The following is a 19314-nucleotide window of genomic DNA, read 5'->3' on the forward strand; positions in this document are numbered from 1 at the left end:
CTGGGGAGATGCCTTTAGTCACTGAGTATAAATAAATGGAAAACTTCTTCCTCAGTTACCATCAATCCCAGACTTTTTATTTGGATTTTAAATATTTTTATTGCAAGCCCACACTCCAGTTCAAAAGCTCTGTTTATTTTTGTAAATAAATGCAATGTATACACATTAAATGTGGACACAGGATTCTTTGGAAAAGGACCATTCCCACCCCCACGGTCATAACCTGGCAAAAGCCATGAATCTTTATAAATTTGACTCCTCTAAGTAAACTAGAGATGTTAAAATAATTATTCAAACAAACAATAACAAAAACAACAATATTAGTAATAATAATCTCATATATATTGTGTACTTTTTATAATCACTGAATTTACCTGCTTTCTATTAAAACAGATAAATAACTCCAGTTATCTCTATAGATATGTCATTAGATACTGTAAAGTAAAATGACAGGTGATTGCAGAATAGGATTTAGTTCATTGGAGTTAATGGATAAGTTAAACACATGCATCATCAAACCAAATGGCACTGAGAACAACAGTAACAGGCACAAGACGACAAGAATCATTTTGGGCAGCAGTCAGGTGAAGCATCTGAACGTGCATCTGAACGTGCATCTGAACGTGCCCACATCGCTGGGACAAGCAGGTGGGTGTTGCAATAAGACTATAAACTTCAAACATGCTAAGGTTGCCGGACTTTTCTTATGTCTGCCGTTCTGATTTCTGGCAATTTGTGCACACAGAAGTTATTAAAGAGCTAGATACTTGGTCCAGAAGTGGTCTGTCTCTAGACCGCCTCTTGCATTTAACCTATTTTAATTCTGTGGGAATGGACCAAGGAGGACCAGATCTGCTGTTTGACGGACCTTGTCGGCCTGGGAAAGTCACCGGCCTCCAGAAAACTCCAGGACAACTTGGCGCCATCAGTTTTTCCACTTTCGCCTCTGTAGCTTTCCAGGCCTATTATAATAACTTAACTTCATAACAAATATAAAATGAAATCACCCCCGCCCATAATCAAAGGTCAGCTATAGTAATAATACTATGACAAAGTGAACTGGCGATCCAGTCCAGGATTTCCTGCTCGTAAAAGACATGCTTGAAGTCCGTCATGGCAAGGAGAGCTACGGACAGTCAGAGATATTATATTATAGCTTGACAGCGTGATATAAAAACTGCCATATGTATTAACGAAGTTCTTGTTTCTAATACTTAGACTACACCCCTCCGTGTTCCGTAAAGGTCACCACCAATTACCTCCAGTTTAAGTGCGCTGTTGCCCGGGTTGAACTATGCCGTCTCATTAACGCAGAGCGGACCCCGCAGAGCGGGTCGCCGGCTATAAAACCCCCCTCAGCTCGGAGGTTTCCAGCACTCTAACAAGCGTTTCCTAAAGTTAAAAACAGAGAAAATAAACCGGCACCTCTGGAACGGACACCAGAAAGGACGTGGACGTGCGGCCGCAACGGCAAGGTGAAGCTTTCTGTCAGCACCGAGCTGGGGTAGTCCGGACATTGACCCAGTTTACAAATGGACATGAGCAAAACCCGTGAAAGCATTTTGGATTTAGAGCATGCTTTTTAAAGAAAGAAACTGCTTGTATGGATGTTCAATGAATATGTAATATTGTCGCATAGTGTTCAAATGCAAAATTACTCTCTTCATACAGCAAAAGTTTGTATTAATTCCAAATACTTAAATGCGGAAAATGTAACATCAACATGATCAACAACAGCAATAGTAATAATGAGCTATGGTGACAATGTATAACGCTACAATTATTTTATTTGTTATAATGTGTACAATAATGGAATATGTTTTTCGATAAAATAGAATTAATGACATTTCAATGTAAACATTAATGCGTAAACCAAATGACCGTGCTTCGATGGACAAGAATGGCCTTATTCGAAACATTCACCTTACAAATAATAGAAGATATGTGATAACAAATGTAGATTCATCATAAAAGACGCTCGCGATGCGGTTTTTGTCCTTTACGTTTTAATGTTAGACCCGCGCGCACGGTCATCTGGACCTTGCGTAATAATTTCCATACTAGGCACTGAGACCGCAAAACTCACAAACACTAAATCAAAACCGAAGGCGCGACGTGTCTTCAATGGGGGAAAAAATGGCCCTTCCGAAAAAAAAAGAAAATTGAAAACACGAGAAACCATATGACAGAAAAAGTATTATAGGCATCAATTATTTCAAGAAACGCCAGAGGAATAGAAACAATTTCTTCGTCTACATTTATCTTATGAATAAGACGGTTCGTTTGCTTTACATCCAGCTCGCCTGTGTTAAGCAGTTTAGGGTTAAAATAATTGCTAGAACTAGTAAGCGCTTTTAACAGTCAATTTATAAGACAAGACAAGCAAGGTGAAAAATACAGTTTAAACTAATTTCGAAAAGTAAAATGGGCTGCATCTATGTGTATATTGATATTGGCAAATTACGGTTCTTTCCGTTGAATACATCCAAAAACATCTTAAGGGTTACATGCAACCTATTGCCTACACATAAGTATGTAAAATTTTAATACTTTTTAATCCATTGGCAAGGCTATTTCTCGAAACAAATCCCTCAACACTACAAATAAGGACGCAGCATTGCGTCATTCATTGTATCATTTAACCAAAAATTTATTATACATTTATATTTCGGAGTTATTTTGTTTAGTTGAGAAATACACGATTAAAAAAATCGTACTTTGCAAAATATTCTGCAAAATGTCCACCTTACTCACCTTTTATTGAGCTGTACAAATATTATTAAATGTCTGCAGAATAATAATGTAAATAATAAAAATACAATAAACTTTCTATCTATATTAATTTCTTTTACGCTGAAGCCATGATATTTAAAAAAAAATCCAAATTAATGTTGAAGTATGGAAACATTTCCAAACCATATAATTGTAACTGGGGTGTTTTAAGAATTGCATTTAAGTCGCATGAGGTTAAATTGCTCGGTGCTGAGGGAAAAGTTCACGAAGCATATTCAAATAATCAAAATTAGCAATTACGCGCGCACACACACATAGATATATATCGAGCAATATTATTGCTACTTAAATGCAATTCTTAAAATTGTATATAGACCTACACACACACATGCCCACATAACGTGTTTCTTTACTCAACTGTTCTAATGAAATATTTGCCCCGAAAGCGGTGTTACTATTTTAAATTCAGATCTTTATTTCATTGTGCGTTTCGTATGTCGTCACGGCCTCTGTCTATTTTTGTCTATGCAGCTTTCAAGCTTTTCTACGGAAGATGTGTTTCGGCATTACGTTGTTGCTGGTGCTATTATTATGACTATCGTGACCATTGTAAATATCGAAAATAAATTATTTGTGGGAAGGAGGGTTAGTGTACGGATGTCACGTGGCCCTTAATGACCCGGCATACAGCGGCGTTTTCCCACAAGAAGCCTCATTTAGATAATAATTTGAATGTGGTAACCCTCTCATCTTCTGCCGGTGGCTTCTCGCGGCACCCATGAGTAAATCAGATTCCATGGGGCTAGACCACTGGCGTTCAAAATTCAAATGGAATAATGTAATTATCTTCAGGTGACCATAATCCGGTTACAATAGATCATATTACGGTCAGCAGCGCATCGTGCTGTTGTCTCAACCATAAGAACAAGAAATGCAGCATCATCCATCACCTAGCATACTCAAAATCCGGGAATTGTTTGGAGACAAAGAGCATGCGTCGAAGAACCATTAACTACACAGTCTCCAACAACATTGTATCTTCTACCCCATATTAATATATAGTGTTAGATTAATGATGAGATAAAACGGTAAGTGTCCACAAAAATATACGGATGTAGGTTACTTCCGAGAAAATGACATAAGCGGTATAAAACTGATATCTCTAGGCTATTGAACATAATCTCCGCTGTTTTGCAAGGCCTACAGTACCACTGTAAAATCTTCCATAAAGTTACATTTGATAAACTGAATGATACCATAAACAATCTGAGATTGGGCTGAGCACGTCGGTGATGTCTCATTATCCAAACTGGAAGAACAGCTAGACAAAGACAAACAGTCGGATACATTTGTAGCGTCATCTCCGTGCAACCGAATGAACCATTTTCATGGCATTTTTCTCATTAAAAAAAACTGCATTCGAAACAAACGTTCGATATCGTTAGTTTTTTTTATATTGTGGATACTATTCATGCATACTTATGACTAAACTGGTGTACCGATTAGTTCCCTGTGTCCATACAGGGCCGACATGCACTGCGTTTAGTAGAGAAGGTGCTTTAAGATGGCATTAGTACACAGTAGAGTCCTATTACACTTAAGTACACACAGGAGGAGGGGGCGCTGGAAGTGGAGCCTGGAGACCGACGCCTTCGTATAGGAGATGCAGGCTCTGACATACTCCATCGCATGCAGCCACGGAGAAGGCGCACACCAGCATTCATTCAGCCGTGGTGTTCTCTCACATGCCTGCATTTAAACATCAGACGGCCTGACAAGTGCACCCCCCCCCCCCCCCGCGCGCTTTTGAAACAAAACATGCACGAGCGCTAAGACATGGGGCACTGCGAGTCGTCCGGAAAACTGAACTCCCGCTTCCTCCTCAGTTGCACCCGGGCAATGACTACAGGCATATCATGCCGTGAAACTGTGGTCTCTCCTGAGACCGTGGTACTCCAGTCCCGGAATCAGACCTCGCGGGTTCTTTCTCTCTTTTCTTAGTTATTGTTCAGAGTTATCGCCACCATAGCCACCCAGGTGTTCAGAAGATGGGCAGATGAATTGAAACACTGGCTACCGCATAATTTAGAATGGGTTTCTCCGTGATTTGGTGCCCGAACATCTAAATTTTACCTTTAGATCTAAAGGAGATGTCGCCATGGTTCAATGATGAAAAAAAAATAGAAATCTTATATTGTAGCTATTTGAAGTAGGCCTACTTAACAGCTCTATCATACCAGTATGGTTCTTAATGATTTTCACGGTGCATTTGACTAAAACTATACATAATTATATAGCTAATAAATTTTAAAATCATGCACAAACATAAAATCAGGAATATAAAGCAATCATGCAGAGGCATTTAAACGTATTACTTAGTTTTCTGAGTGACTCTTCTGGTGTCATCGCCATAAGAGACAGCAGTAATTAACATTAACCTGAAATCTGCGAGAATATTTTACGTCATCACACGGCTGTCACTTTACACAGAACATTCCGTCACTTATAGTGTTTGTCACTTTCAAATATAGGCTATTATCTTATTGTTGTACGACTCGGTTATCCACAAGACAAATGAGTGCCCTTATGCATCATTTGTCATATAATAATAATAATAATAATAATAATAATAATAATAATAATAATAATACATACGAACATACATACATACATGGATACATACATAGGCCTACATGCATGTATACATACATGCCCATTCATACATACATACATTATTATTATTTAATTAATTTGTTTTCAGTTTTTTTACATTAAATCACTAATTGACATGAAAAGTTACTGTCATCGTTATGTTACGGTTTATAGAAAAATGTAAATTCTTCGATAGTGACATTTTATTGTGCACTGCGCCTATAAAATACTCAATTTACAATCACTTAAACCACGTGTGAGATATCGTACGCCATATATGCGTATTATGGATCTCAAACCATATAATTAAGGACATAAACATAACGCAGCAAATATACAATATATACAAAATCGATTGAAATGTGAGCAGTCCGATTAATGCAAATAAATTACAGATTAATTTGCAACTGAGGAACCGATTGCATTTTATTTTTATTTTATTATTTGTTTTGCTTGTAAACAAAACTAAATACAACACAGATTTCGAGAAAAAGTCCCCATATAAAGTAATAGTTTAATTTACATAAACTAACTGCAGTATAAATACGAAGTACATATATCAGGGAGACGTACACTACATTAAATACAGGTAATTAAAATATAAATGCTTGGGAGTTTGACGATTTCAGATATTACAGAATTAGAAGCATATTCCTTTTATGCATAGCAGCACAGGACAGACACTAAAACAACATATTTAAACGGAATTCGTTTTGTTTTTTAATTTAAAAAGTCCACCAGTGTGAAGTACAAAGTGATCATTGGGTTACATCATTAACGCTTGAAATTTTTAAAAGTAGCAACTGCCCGAAAACATTTCATCATTCCTCTTTTTTTTTTTTTTTACAACAGGTTTACATCAAATGTACTTCGTCATATTAATATTTACTTAAATGTAACCTCCTCCCGGTAGTCTCGTGACATCAATATTTTCACTACCATATAGGCAGCAATGTATCAGAGCGTTTGCGAAATGGCATTCAAATGAAAAAAAAAAACTAGCAACAAGCGAACATGTTACTACGCTGGGTTATAAGAAACGTATTTTACAATGCAGCGTTTTAGCAAACATTACAGATTACGCTGGATACTACATGTACTTAGAGTTTGTAAAGCTCTGCGTTTGACTCCACACGGTTTAGCCTTAAAACAAAAAACAGCATTTCAGTCTGGTGCATTTATTTTCAATACAGAAAGAACGGGGGAACATAATCGCAATAATACCTGATAGACCGCTGGATGCGTATGATCCTTTCTCCTTTCAAACATAAAACTTGTCCTTAGGTAACATAACCCATTTCGGCACGACATTGTTTCAACTTTTTTTTTTTGTTTTGCAGTGGAAAGAAAGCTAACACTGTAATATCGGGGCAACCCAGACGGGGGCGACTCTGCTGTTATTTGGTCCTTGACGCAAAAGTATTTAATACCGTTTCATGTACACAGCACATTCACAGCAAATACATTCTGTGTAAAATCATAAAATATAATTTGATTCAGAAGAATTCACAAGAAATTAGCGATTGGCGGGATCGTTTATACTGGTTGCTTCCACACTCAAAAACACAAGGCAAATATGGTATAGCCTATCTATTATGGATTATGTTTAAGCATAAATTAATTCATAGAATTATCTTTACCATTAACCATTTCACATATATATGGCGTGTTAAATTAAAACAAATAAATAGTAGTTTTACCCTGTTTTAACCTGTCTTTTTTTCCTGTGTGCGTTTCCTGCATGGCATTATGTAAAGAATAACCAAAAATGACTGGATAGTGACACAGGACCTCGTCACGGCTAGTTCGACTATTAACTTTTACAAGTGACATTTTGCGAGCGTATAAATGATACCTTCTTGACTTTCACATGAAGTCCTGCCCGCGTGCTGCGCTGTCTTTTAGTATTGGAATTTACTCAATACATTCATGTCGATCGCCCAAGCGCATTGCATATAAAATGGGTATACATTCCAGACATAAAACAGGGTCATTTTAAGCCATGAAAATATGAATTAGCATCGGTGGCCCAGTAGCGAACAAATATATCACCTAACTTAAGACGGTTTCCTAAACTACACTAAGTTACTATTAAGTCACTAAATATGTAGGCCTACAACAGAATGTGGAAGTTATTGAATAAAGTGGATAAATTGTATACATTAAAATTGAACACAATTTAGTTACAGTTATTCCCGTCAAAAAGGTCAATAGGCTATCTGTGATTATTAGCTTGAGCATTTTCACATGCCGTGTGAATGTGGACTGCGAGGTGGGGAAGAGCGCAATATTTCAAAATCGCGCCTTGTGCGTTATAATTGTGCGAAAATGTTTCACTCCAGTGACACTGGAGACAATTTACACAGGGAGATTGTCACAGATGTTAAAACATCTAGAGGGAATGCATGCATTTTACCTGGTGATTTGTTAAAAAAAAAAAAAAAGAAGTGATTTTTGTATCCAAAAATGCAACATTTAATCTTTGGCTTTTGGACGCTGGAGTTGTATGTTAGGTTTATCTCGATGACAGTCTAACAAAAATGCAAGCATTTGAATTAAAGATTTAATAAGCATCTCGATTAAAGTTATCACCAATATCATTAGAATATAGCTGGCATGTTATAATGAAAAGTTATTTAGCAAATAATTGGATGTTTGTAATGTGGTCATATTACTGTCAGGTATTTTATTATATTTGATTTATGGTCGAGTATCGAAACCGCAAAGACTGTCCACAATTTTACATTTCCTCCTAATTTAAAACTAGCTAACTTTCTTCTAATTTACAAGTACACGTTCGAGCCAAGTCTGACGTTGCTGTCACTTCCCCGGTGTGAAATGCACAGAGAGGTTAAATTGCACATACCGGATGAGACATATGTGGAGCAGCCTATCCACTGTCGAGGGGACCAATGAAATCAAACCAGGGCTTCCAGCGTAACCAGCGAGATTGACGTGGAGGACGCGTAAAATTAATCCGACAGAACTTCAGCCTCCGGAATAGGCAAATTTCCCTCTATCGGATGAGGATCGCTTCGGCGCCTGTATTCCGCACAGCTATTTTCACCCCGACAAAAGTGAGAGGCAAGCGCTGAGCTCGGATCAGCTGAAAGCTCGCCTCGTTGTTTTTGCCTGTGCAAGCCGGAGACTCAGCGCGTTCAGCCATTAAAGGACAAATATTCCCAAGAAAGCATCTCGAAAGGCAAGCAGATGGGTAAGCTTCGCCTACCTACACATGCATCACTGACAGAAAGGTGATGGGATTGGGACTTGTGCAAGATGCATGCAGAAACACCAGATACAAAATTAAGTTTGAAATTGGGTTGACTTTTAAAGTGTTGCAACACTTACTGCGTGTTTCGGTTCTTGAATTTAAGTTAAACATCGTGCATGCACAGTGCACTTTACCGTGGTGGTACAGACCAAACACTGAATCGGGCATAAATTTTTATAAATCTTTTCGAAATAGACAACTTAAATGGCACTGTTCTCTTAACAGAATCTGAAATACTGTGAGTGTACAGGAAAACACATAAAGCCATAACTTTCGAGATTTTAATTGATTTTTTACAAGCTTTTCTATACGAACGCCATTTTCTCAAGATCTTATTGTAGGAATTGGTCGGACGACTCATTCCGTGTTCATTTTTCGTACTTTTCTCGCCAGAATATTGTTTTTATGCTGTTTCGGCTTATCTGTTCCTTCTTTTATAGAGCAAACCTATGGCGAGGTAAACCAGTTAGGCGGCGTGTTTGTTAATGGAAGACCCCTGCCTAACGCTATACGCCTGAGAATCGTGGAACTGGCACAACTCGGAATACGACCCTGTGACATCAGTAGACAGCTCCGGGTCTCCCACGGCTGTGTGAGCAAGATACTGGCTAGGTACAACGAAACCGGCTCCATTTTACCTGGAGCCATCGGAGGAAGCAAACCCCGGGTCACAACTCCGAATGTGGTGAAAAACATAAGGGAATACAAACAAGGCGACCCGGGGATTTTCGCCTGGGAGATCCGGGACAGGCTTCTTGCAGACGGTGTTTGTGACAAGTACAACGTTCCCTCCGTCAGCTCGATAAGCCGCATTTTAAGGAACAAGATTGGAAATCTCTCTCAACCGAACCAGTATGAAAGTGGAAAGCATCCGCCCCCACAGACTGCTCTGTCCTATAACCACATTTACCCATACTCGTACCCCAATATGTCACCGACTGGGAATCCCCCCGGAGTGCCCGTCACGGCGGGACACGTTAGCTTATCGAGAGCCTGGCCCTCGGCGCACACTGTCAGCAACATTTTAGGTATAAGAGCCTTCATGGATCCCACAGGTTTGTAAAATCTTCTATTTAAGGTTTGCTTTTTCGTCAGTTCTGTGTTCTTTTCGCGACAATACATTAAAATTAGATAAAATAATAAAAAAAAACACGCAATACCATTTAGTATTATTATTAATACTAATGATTGATAATTTGCGAAATGTGTTGATCACACACGTCAAATTATGTAATGCTCGATTTAAGCAGAAAATTTTGCGGTTACAGATATACGTTTGTAGTGCAGGCCTGTTAACACGATGTAGTCATCCTTCAACAGACTGGAAAAAATTAACACGTTAATTTGACGTCCTTATTTTTCATATAACCTTTTATTAGTGTTGGGCATCAAGTTTAACACTCGCTCGAAGATGAGGAACTTTTCCTTGTTTTGATATATTTGTTTCCAGCCCAAAAGTAGACTGCCATTTAAAAGATATCAGAAAGTGCTAAACTTAATGTATTTTAGTATGAATTGACACTTTCATTAATATTAAATGTCACAATAAATCGTTTGGAATGCTAGTAATTTATAATTTTGTACAACAAATTATATACGACATTACAACGCCTGGGCCTATTTTTATTTACAACGTGATACGTTTTTAAAAAATCATATGCAAGTTAGTAGATGTATCAATTTTACTGTTACATACTTTTTTATTATTGAAATAAAATGAATCAGCAGTAGGGCCGTGAAAAATGGCACACTGATATGCAAAAGAATAAATGGATTATATTAAAACATTTTATGTTCATTAGGCTACGAGACACAGAACAATACAGTATGTCGTTCATAATACACTAAAATTGTTCTCTTGTTAGTAGATAAATTCTTGCCAATTATACGTCAACGTTAATTGCGTTTTAATATACTTGGTGTAACCCGAAATTTGGACTGCGGCTACTGTATGATTTTCGATCTTAGTGTAACTGCTGCTGCTTTTTTGACAGCGATTGCTGGAGCTGATGGGTATCCTACGAAAATGGAGGACTGGGGTGGTGTAAACAGAACAGGTTTCCCATCTTCTCACGGTGTCAACGGAATCGACAAATCAGCTATTGACGCCGATATCAAATACCCGCAGGTGAGCCGCTGATGCGATGCTAACGTTAACCGCGGTATCAACGACACATCATGTGTGTTGTTTTTGTTTTTTTGTTTTTTTTTTGTCTATGCATGGGAGGGATCATGTGAGTCGTTAGGTCCGATCACTCGGGGTATTTTAGCCCCGATGCTAATCTTCCTTCAGAAACAAAACAGTCAAACCCCAGGTAAACTTAACTTAGCCCCCTGCTCCTTTCAACAGCTAGAAACTCCCCTGGGAGGGATTATTTACAAGCCCATTTTATCTCGCACCACTTTCCTTATATACAGAATCTTATTTTCTCGCCATATACAACCGAAGAATAAGTTAAATTAATAAATTACGTTAAAACATATTACATCGAACTGACTTGCATCTTATTGAGTATAGGAGTATTGTTTTTATATTTTTATTTTTTTTTTCTGTTGAATCCCTAGCAATCATCAGCTCTGTCCAGTTACGTCTCAGCTTGCGCCTATTCTCCGTCAAATCAGTACGGGGTTTATAGCGGGCCAGCAGGTAGCTACGTGACCCCGGGGCACTGGCAGTCTCAGGGTGCAAGCCTGTCCCACCCCGGAAGTGGGATGACGATGCACGGCGGCGAGATCCACTCTCCGGTGGTATTCAAGCACCCACCACGAGACGGTAGGCCACGTTATGCTTAATAGCGTGTGATAGCGGAATGGGAAAACTTAGTCAGCCGGCTTTTCGGTGTCACGCCTTTCATTTAATGCGATTGCAGTTACATAGACGTTCAGTTAATGCTGGGTACGAAATACTAAAGACAGGCAATTCTGGGATTTGACCCTTAGGGGGTTAACACACGACCCCCACGAATAAATTTGACAATGGTGTATGTGTATGTGTGTGTGTGGGGGGGGTGAAGTTGCGATTAGATTATACTAAATGTATAGGTCTACCTAAATACGGGACAAATCGCTGAATGATTTTAGAATAATTATTTTTCAGACAACATTTAGGGCTTAAGCTCCTACATATAGTCTGCGTATGACCTAATACATTTAGGAAAATAAAATTACATTTATTATTGCTAGCGTAACACAATCTAATTACCATCAAAAACAAAGTGATGTTTTAATATTTTGTTTTCAGTAATGCTTTGGAAGTTATTTATTTCTTAATTTAAAGAAACGTGCACGTCTCGTTTCTGCTTTTTAGGGCCCAAAAATGCTCAGAATTAAATATTGTAAAAATACTACGAGTTCTTAAAAGCATGAACTGGGCCTAGGCTACATATAGCATATGCATTCTCCAGTTAATGTGACTGCACCTTCCCTACGCGTGATTAAACCTTCACAATATTAAGATACAAAATGTTTCTGAATGATAAATTGTCCATTCAGTGGCGAATATAAATCGTTTTCAGTCCTTGAACGTCATCGTCATTTGTCTGTTATAAAGTCTACTTATCTCTCAAACAAATGTTCCGTGTCGGGAAGCTATTTTGAAGAGGCAAGACATTCTAAACGTAATTTTCTATGCCAATTTGCACTGATTAATATCAACAGATAACTACATAAGTAGACCACATGCAGGCTATTTTTAAGCGTCACGGGTTCTTCAATCTAAATATCGTACAGTATTTAATTTTGACAAATGTATTGAAATCATCATTTTCTTTTACGTCAATATACTTGCCTGTTAAACATACAATGATACACTATCAGACTGTTTCAAAATATTTTAATCCGTTAATATTTTAATCGAAGGAATTAGAAATTACCGATGTAGTAGGTAGTCGTTCGGATAAATTCATTATTAAGGTGATAAGTAATTATCGCAACTGTAGGAATTGGCGAGTATTTCGAAAACTATGGATAGAGGGGGACAATAAATAAAAAGACTGGGAATTGGAAATTTTTACTTTTGCATTTTTCATCTTATATGTAACGAACTGTCACGTATTTTCAATGGATGATTACGGGATTCTGAGGCACTGAGTCCATCCGCTTTGTGACTCGCATATCTAACAGCCTTATTGATTATTACAGCAGAACTTGCTAATGAACACTTACAGAATGTCAATTAATATGCATTTTTTGTAACAGTCGAAATGATAATTTCATAAATTAGACAAAACACGCGTAGGTGTTTTGCCGGAGTTGGCCGCCCCTCTAATCTCCGCTACCGCAAATTTTATATACATTGAATTGCAAGGCGAATGTTTCCGTGGAAATTTAGTGACATGAATAAGCTTTGTGTTACTTAATATCATTTCCTAGATTGAACTCCTATTATTAATAAGGGCGCCACTCATCACTTGCTAAAACTGCACCGTAACGTGTTCAGTCACGTTGATCGTGCTCTATGTGATAGCACGTGTCTTAGCAGTCTCCTATAGGTGTAGCATGTGTGTGTGTGTGTGTGTGCGTGGCAGTAGCAGTATTAGTTGGAGTTATAGGCCTATATTAAATATAGATGAGGAGTTATGGCTTACTTGTTATTTAAAACACCCCTCATGTTTGTGTTCTGCAGAAGACAGAAAACCACCCAGTCCTTTAAGCAAGCAACACCACGAGGCGCTGAACAGCGTACATGGACTGAGTCTTCCTACCTCATCGTCATAACCCAGAGACGTCACTGCAGCCACACCAGGAACTTAAAATCATATTATGCAGCAGACCCTTATTTAGTTGAGCGCATTTCAAGAATTCAAACAGTAAGTGAAAGCACTGTATTTATGATTTGCCAGTTGAAGTGTTAACTGTAGGTAGGGCCCATTTAGCTTACTGTACTGACGCATGCGCATACAATACAGCCTTCCCAGTGAAGCCTTCGTCTGAAACAGAATGAGTGTAAAATTACAAAGAGGATGTATAACTGTATCGTAGCTTTCTCTCGATAATAGGTGTTGGTGGTTGGTAGTTTATTCCATCATCTCATTAAACTTGTACACATATATTTTTTAAAAAATTGTGAAAATCGAAATTTCAAGAACTGTCACATAGAATGCCGTACACAATAAAGAATTTCATTGACTTATCGCATTGTATCATAAAAAAAGCCCTACCTTTTCTCTATTACTAAAATTCTGGTTTGTGCAAAAAATACAAAACACTAAGGTCGACGATGTGAACAAAGTTAGCGATTGTAAATGTAACATATTTACAAAGGCTTTAGTTATATATTTTTATAAATCATTTGTAAATGTGCTGAATAAAGGCAACTCAGACATCATGACAATGTCCAAATTATTTACGTGGGGGTATTTTAGGTAACCTCAGAGAACTGTGTTCTAATTAAGCTATTCTTGGACTGATAGGACTTGAAGAAAAACATTAAGTAGAACAAAACGTGGCGATTCTGGATAATTTACAACACGAGATTAGATTTCTGATCAGTGTGTGGGTTTAATAATCAAGGATAACGGTAAAGACCGTTAATAGTTGAATAAGAGTATAGCAGCATTCCCTGCAGAAATGGCTTTATTTTCGCTAAGGTACCACATGCTTTCCTGTCTAAGCCAGCTTCCAAAAAAATACGCCTAATGGGGCTTGCCGTTTTCGGCGCCTCAAGTGATGGTATCGGAGTTTCTAGTTTGGCGAAGAAGTGGCAAGCGGCCGATCATAAGCGTAGTTAACTATAATTCATTACAGATCTAGGAATGTATGATTCGGAGGGTTTTTGATAGTCGCAAATTCTATGCGCTGAAGTCCAAGGAGGATTGCTATCATTATTTAAAAAAAAAAAAAAGTAAATGAGTTTCAGATCGGCCCAGGTTCTCGCCAGTTTTACATGTGCTACTTGTTAGGCATTTATTCGAAAAACTTTAAACGAACTGAAGAGATTTTACAATAAAAACGAATTTAAAGGTGCAGCGTATGAGTCTCTCACTGCGAAGACGGAGAAATAACTAGGAAACTGACTGGGTATGACACGTGGTGATGTTTCCAAAGTAGTTACTCTGTAAAAAATATAAATTAAATAAATAAAACAAGCAAAGCACTCATTTGAACCAAAAGGTTTAGTGATGCAAGTAAGCCAAAGTTCTCTACCGTCTGTGCGTCTGCGCCCAGCGAAAAGCACATTGAACAGCTATTTGTACAGATATGAATGTCAGTTTTTAGGTCAAGTTATGAAACACCATAAGAATAAGAACCGTATTACGTCTCCTAAACGGGTTTTGAAATGAACAGGGAAACTGGGTGAAAATATCCTGCATGAAAGAAATGTCAGGAAAAAGGGCGGAATTTAAATGGAGTCGTAGAGAGATTGGCGCGTGATATGTATTAACTATTAGGCAGTAGCGAAAGCAAAAATTAATTGTGTGGTCAATATAATTCAGTGCATTCTGAGGTAGGGACTTGGAAAGGGGCGGGGTTTTTAGTTGCAGGACCGAACTGCCTGCCAGGCGAAACGCAGTTGATTATCTCAATTATGTAATAATTAACAGGTCGATTGTAGATCATTATTTAGGGCGACATCAGCTTAGTAAACCCGAAAAGTACTATAGGTTGCATTTCTACTCTCAACTCTTGTGGAATTAAAAACATGAAGAAAAAATTTACGTGATTCATTGAAAGCTAAAAATCATTTATTCATACAATGAGGTTGTTTTTCCCTTAATTAATTTCCCTTTCTAGACATTCTCTAATGAAATATTAGATTTTCAGTCCATGTAATCAAACCAAAAGTCCAAACAGGATGTTACAAAACATTCAGCAGCATGCAGAACCCATTGAGAAGACAGTTTGCGTGTGTATTAATTAATGTGTTTTTGATAGTAATTCTGCTTCTTATAGAATATAGTATGCCTATTAAACACATTTCCCAATTTACAACACGAACTCCACATTATTCTTAAAAGAACATTACGGGAACGTATCTATAGATGCACACCAAATAGGATATATTTCTAGAGTATTATTTTCTGAAGGTATGGAGTAATTAAGACTCGACAAGTGAGAGAGGAGTAAGGATGATAAAATCCTAGACAATTTTATGTTAAATGTGTGTTAAATGACGACTGGAACAGCAATGTGTCCCACAAGGACAGAATTGTCATCGCGTAGGCTGGGGGTAGAGATATCGTTCGGCTCAGCATGATAGGTCTATTCTTCGCCAGGTAACTGCGTTAAAACGTCACCAGTCAAACCAGACAAAGATAATGCAGCAGGCGCCGTACACGCAGCGTAGGTCCTAATTTTAAACGCATTTACCATTGTTCTAGCTACATGTGCGATGTCAGTATTTGCCTAAGAGAACAAATGTATTTCCCCTGGTGCCGTTCAAACCGCAAAATTTCATTTGTCAGTGAAGTGCGCTGTATTCGGCAGATCACGGTTTTGAGGGAAGCACCCAGCTACTGAAGGTCACTGTATAGGGGGGTTTATCGTCAGACAGTGAGACAAATAGATACGCCTCCCATTGACACCTGTCAGCACGCCCGACCCCGAGTTATCAGCAGCCTGGAGCATTCTGGGTATAGTGACGTTAGGAAGTGTTAGTGGTGACGGATGTTTAAGAAAGAGAAACATTGTTAGGCCGCTGTCCATAATAACAATAAATGATATGTATACATCTCGTTAGAACATAAAATATCCAGGAAAGTTATGCACAAGACAATATAGTAGTAATAATAATAATAATAATAATAAACAACTACAATTAATAATAACCTCAGTTTATAATAATACAGTAAAACTATATTCCTTGTTTTATATCTTAACACTAAGCATTGTTATGGAAGATCTTGGGTATAATAGGTCTATATAACTCGTGCATATTTCACTGTAAATATTTTCGTAAATCTTTTAATTGTATTGGTAATGTGTGTATACACTTACACACAAAATGTTAGTTGATTACAAGTAACTAATAATTTCTCATCCAACTGATTATTGCTCACGCAATTACGAATAATTTGTTAACGAATTATCATATAATTCTAAAATAATATCGCTCTGTAAATGATGTGTTGTTTTTATTGCGATATTTGACGCGCGAATTTAGGGATGGAGGTTCGAATGATTGAATTATTTGAATTTTTATTATTTCAATTGATACACAGAAACAAATCAATCAGCGGTCCTCATACCATTATCACATAACGAACGAAAATACAGACGCTTCAGGATAAAGCGTAGCCTAGTATTTTTGATTAACTTTCCATAATTGGCTGAAAAAGAAAAAAAAATATTTGTAAATCGTACCAAAAAGATTATTTGTTTCCTTTTGAAAATGACTTTTGAAAGTTTTTCTATGAGTAGTTTGCGCCGCGGCCGTAAGATCCGTTTTTTTATGCGTAATGGTGTTTAGCACATGCCATGAAAACAAAAAGTAAAGCTGAAAAGTAAGAAAGACAAAACCGGAAAAAAGTTTAAAGCGATTTGTTTTATCAGTGTTAAAATTCCCCCAATTTATGTGTGATCGAATCCATTTTATCGCATCCATTAAATTCTGACGAAACATATATTAAAATACACCCTTAAACAGCGTATTACAACACAGTCAAAACCTGTACTCAAGTATTTAATACTCGTTTCAGTTGTGCTTTAATACTCTAGGATGCCTTTCCCACTTTCTAATACCCAGGAAAATAGATAAACTATCCTCGTTAAATCCACCCAGTTTTATCCATATAAAACCATATATTTTTCATTATGTATAACGATTGCGCTTAATAACCTGTGTTTCCAAAAGACATCACGTAACAGATTATAGAACGGGGGGCGGCGGGGGTAGCTGCCACGCCAAAATTTTTGGGAGGGAAGTTTGCCTGTTCACTCAGATATGTGTAAGTTGGTATTGCCTAAAAATCGATTTCTATGAAAACTTAAAAGGCTATTGATGAAGGGGAGAGTTTACAACTGTTAAAGGAACAGGCTTAGCAGAAGCTAAACTGTTTAATTCTGCAGCAGATCATTGGGTTGTCTCTCTTTTCTGGTCTTTAGCAAAGACTTGCTAATTTGTGCCCTGTTTCTGTGGTGCTACAATAGGATTTCAGAAGTTTCCAGTATTTTACTGTTACACTTTGCATGATGTGCTGTCTGAACCCACTCTGGGGTATTAGAACAATAGTTCTGTTCCATCGCATCATCAGTTAAAAAAACACTTCAATAGGGATCAAAAGTAATTTTACCAGAGAATCTCCACAAAGAGCGAAGAGCAACAACCATGACAATGAAAAGGCTCTAGTTCTCAAGTCCATAATCAGACTTCTTTTCCACCTGCAGGTACTAACAAGTCTCTGGTTGTCTTGAAGTCCTTGATTATCTCACATCTAAGACAAAGGTGTACAATACAGCCACACTGACTATTATTCTGCAAAACTGGGTGGGTGGATGGATGGGTCGGGGTGGGGGGGGGGGGGGGTTCCTTGTTAGGGGTCAGAGAGAGAGGTGGCAGGAAGGAGGGAGGGAACTCCTGAACGCTGTCGATGACAAACTGTCCTCACACTGCCAGAGCACTTAAGGTTTCAAATGTCACCTGAAATCTATTCCTTAGCTATAGAATAATTTCTCTCACAGGTGCACATGCACACACATGCATAAAGCACAGTTAGGGGCACAGGCCCAGCACAGGCTGTACTACAGCACACAGAGTGCATTACAATGCTAGCTGGTGACTTCAGTCCTGTTAAGAGGAAAGCTGGACTTCAGGGTTGAAATAATAATCTAGTACCAAAATCAGTAAGATTAGTGAAATAATAAAATAACAAAACAAATGCATTTGTTACCAAGGCTATGAAACAACAGGCAGTTGCTACAGCCCACGGTACTGACTAAACTCACACTTTGCGCAAACCTCCCTTCTTAAGGCATGTTTCTGATTAGCAGACCAAACAGGTGCAAATCAATCAATCAATTAACCATTTCAGTTGGTGGAAAACATCCAACACTAACAGGTGTCATGACCTGCTCGTCCGATCCTCGTGTGTGCCACGCCCCCTCATTACCTACGCGTACTACCCCGATTGTGATCACCTGTTTTCTGTTATTTCGGCTTGTCTTGTGTATTTAGTCCGCGTCTGAGTCCGTTTTCCCCAGATCCATCATTAATGTTCGTCGCCGTCTGTCCTGTCAATCCCCTAATAAAACCCCGCTTTCCTGCATTCTCGCCTGTCTGCCTCGTCCTTCCCCGCTTCCTGCTTGATCGCTGACCAGCGATCGTAACAGTTTTCATGTCATTCACCATAACCTAAGAGTTACTCTACGGCTGTGTCCGAATTCAGGGTCTGCAATGCATCTTGGGATATTTTGGGCTGTGAAGGATCTATTAGGTGGATCCTTCCTGACACGGCAAAGTGATGCATTTCTAGGCTGCATTTGAAGGAGCCTTTGAAATGGGACAGCCTTGTCGCGCCTCAGTGACGCGTTTGCTCTTCAAATGCAGCCTTAAAAGGACCCAGTCCCTGAATTCAGCACAGTCTATGGTTGTGTAAAACGATTAATGTCTGGGTCACTAACATAAAATGCAAAGCTTTGTGTCAGTACTAATGGTAATAATCAAATAAGTCCACCATCTTCAGGGACTGATGTTTTCATATTTAAATCATTCATAACAT

General features: G+C 38.2%; 1 protein-coding gene across 1 annotated transcript; it reads left to right on the forward strand.

The window, feature by feature from the left end:
- The first annotated feature begins 8278 nt into the window (after positions 1–8278).
- pax1a (paired box 1a) lies at positions 8279–13985 on the forward strand. The gene is made up of 5 exons (XM_023807592.1): positions 8279–8599; positions 9100–9714; positions 10654–10787; positions 11225–11432; positions 13284–13985. The coding sequence occupies exons 1-5, from the start codon at positions 8596–8598 to the stop codon at positions 13373–13375; spliced, it is 1053 nt and encodes a 350-aa protein (XP_023663360.1). The 5' UTR covers positions 8279–8595; the 3' UTR covers positions 13376–13985.
- The last annotated feature ends 5329 nt before the right edge of the window (positions 13986–19314 follow it).

Source organism: Paramormyrops kingsleyae, chromosome 14, assembly GCF_048594095.1.
Source record: "Paramormyrops kingsleyae isolate MSU_618 chromosome 14, PKINGS_0.4, whole genome shotgun sequence".
In the NCBI taxonomy this organism is placed as follows: Eukaryota; Metazoa; Chordata; class Actinopteri; order Osteoglossiformes; family Mormyridae; genus Paramormyrops; species Paramormyrops kingsleyae.

Excerpts from the sequence above, each read along its gene's own strand:
- pax1a (XM_023807592.1), top strand. Across the intron at positions 10,788-11,224 it reads CCGATATCAAATACCCGCAG|CAATCATCAGCTCTGTCCAG; the intron begins GTGAGCCGCTGA and ends TTGAATCCCTAG. Across the intron at positions 11,433-13,283 it reads CAAGCACCCACCACGAGACG|AAGACAGAAAACCACCCAGT; the intron begins GTAGGCCACGTT and ends TGTGTTCTGCAG.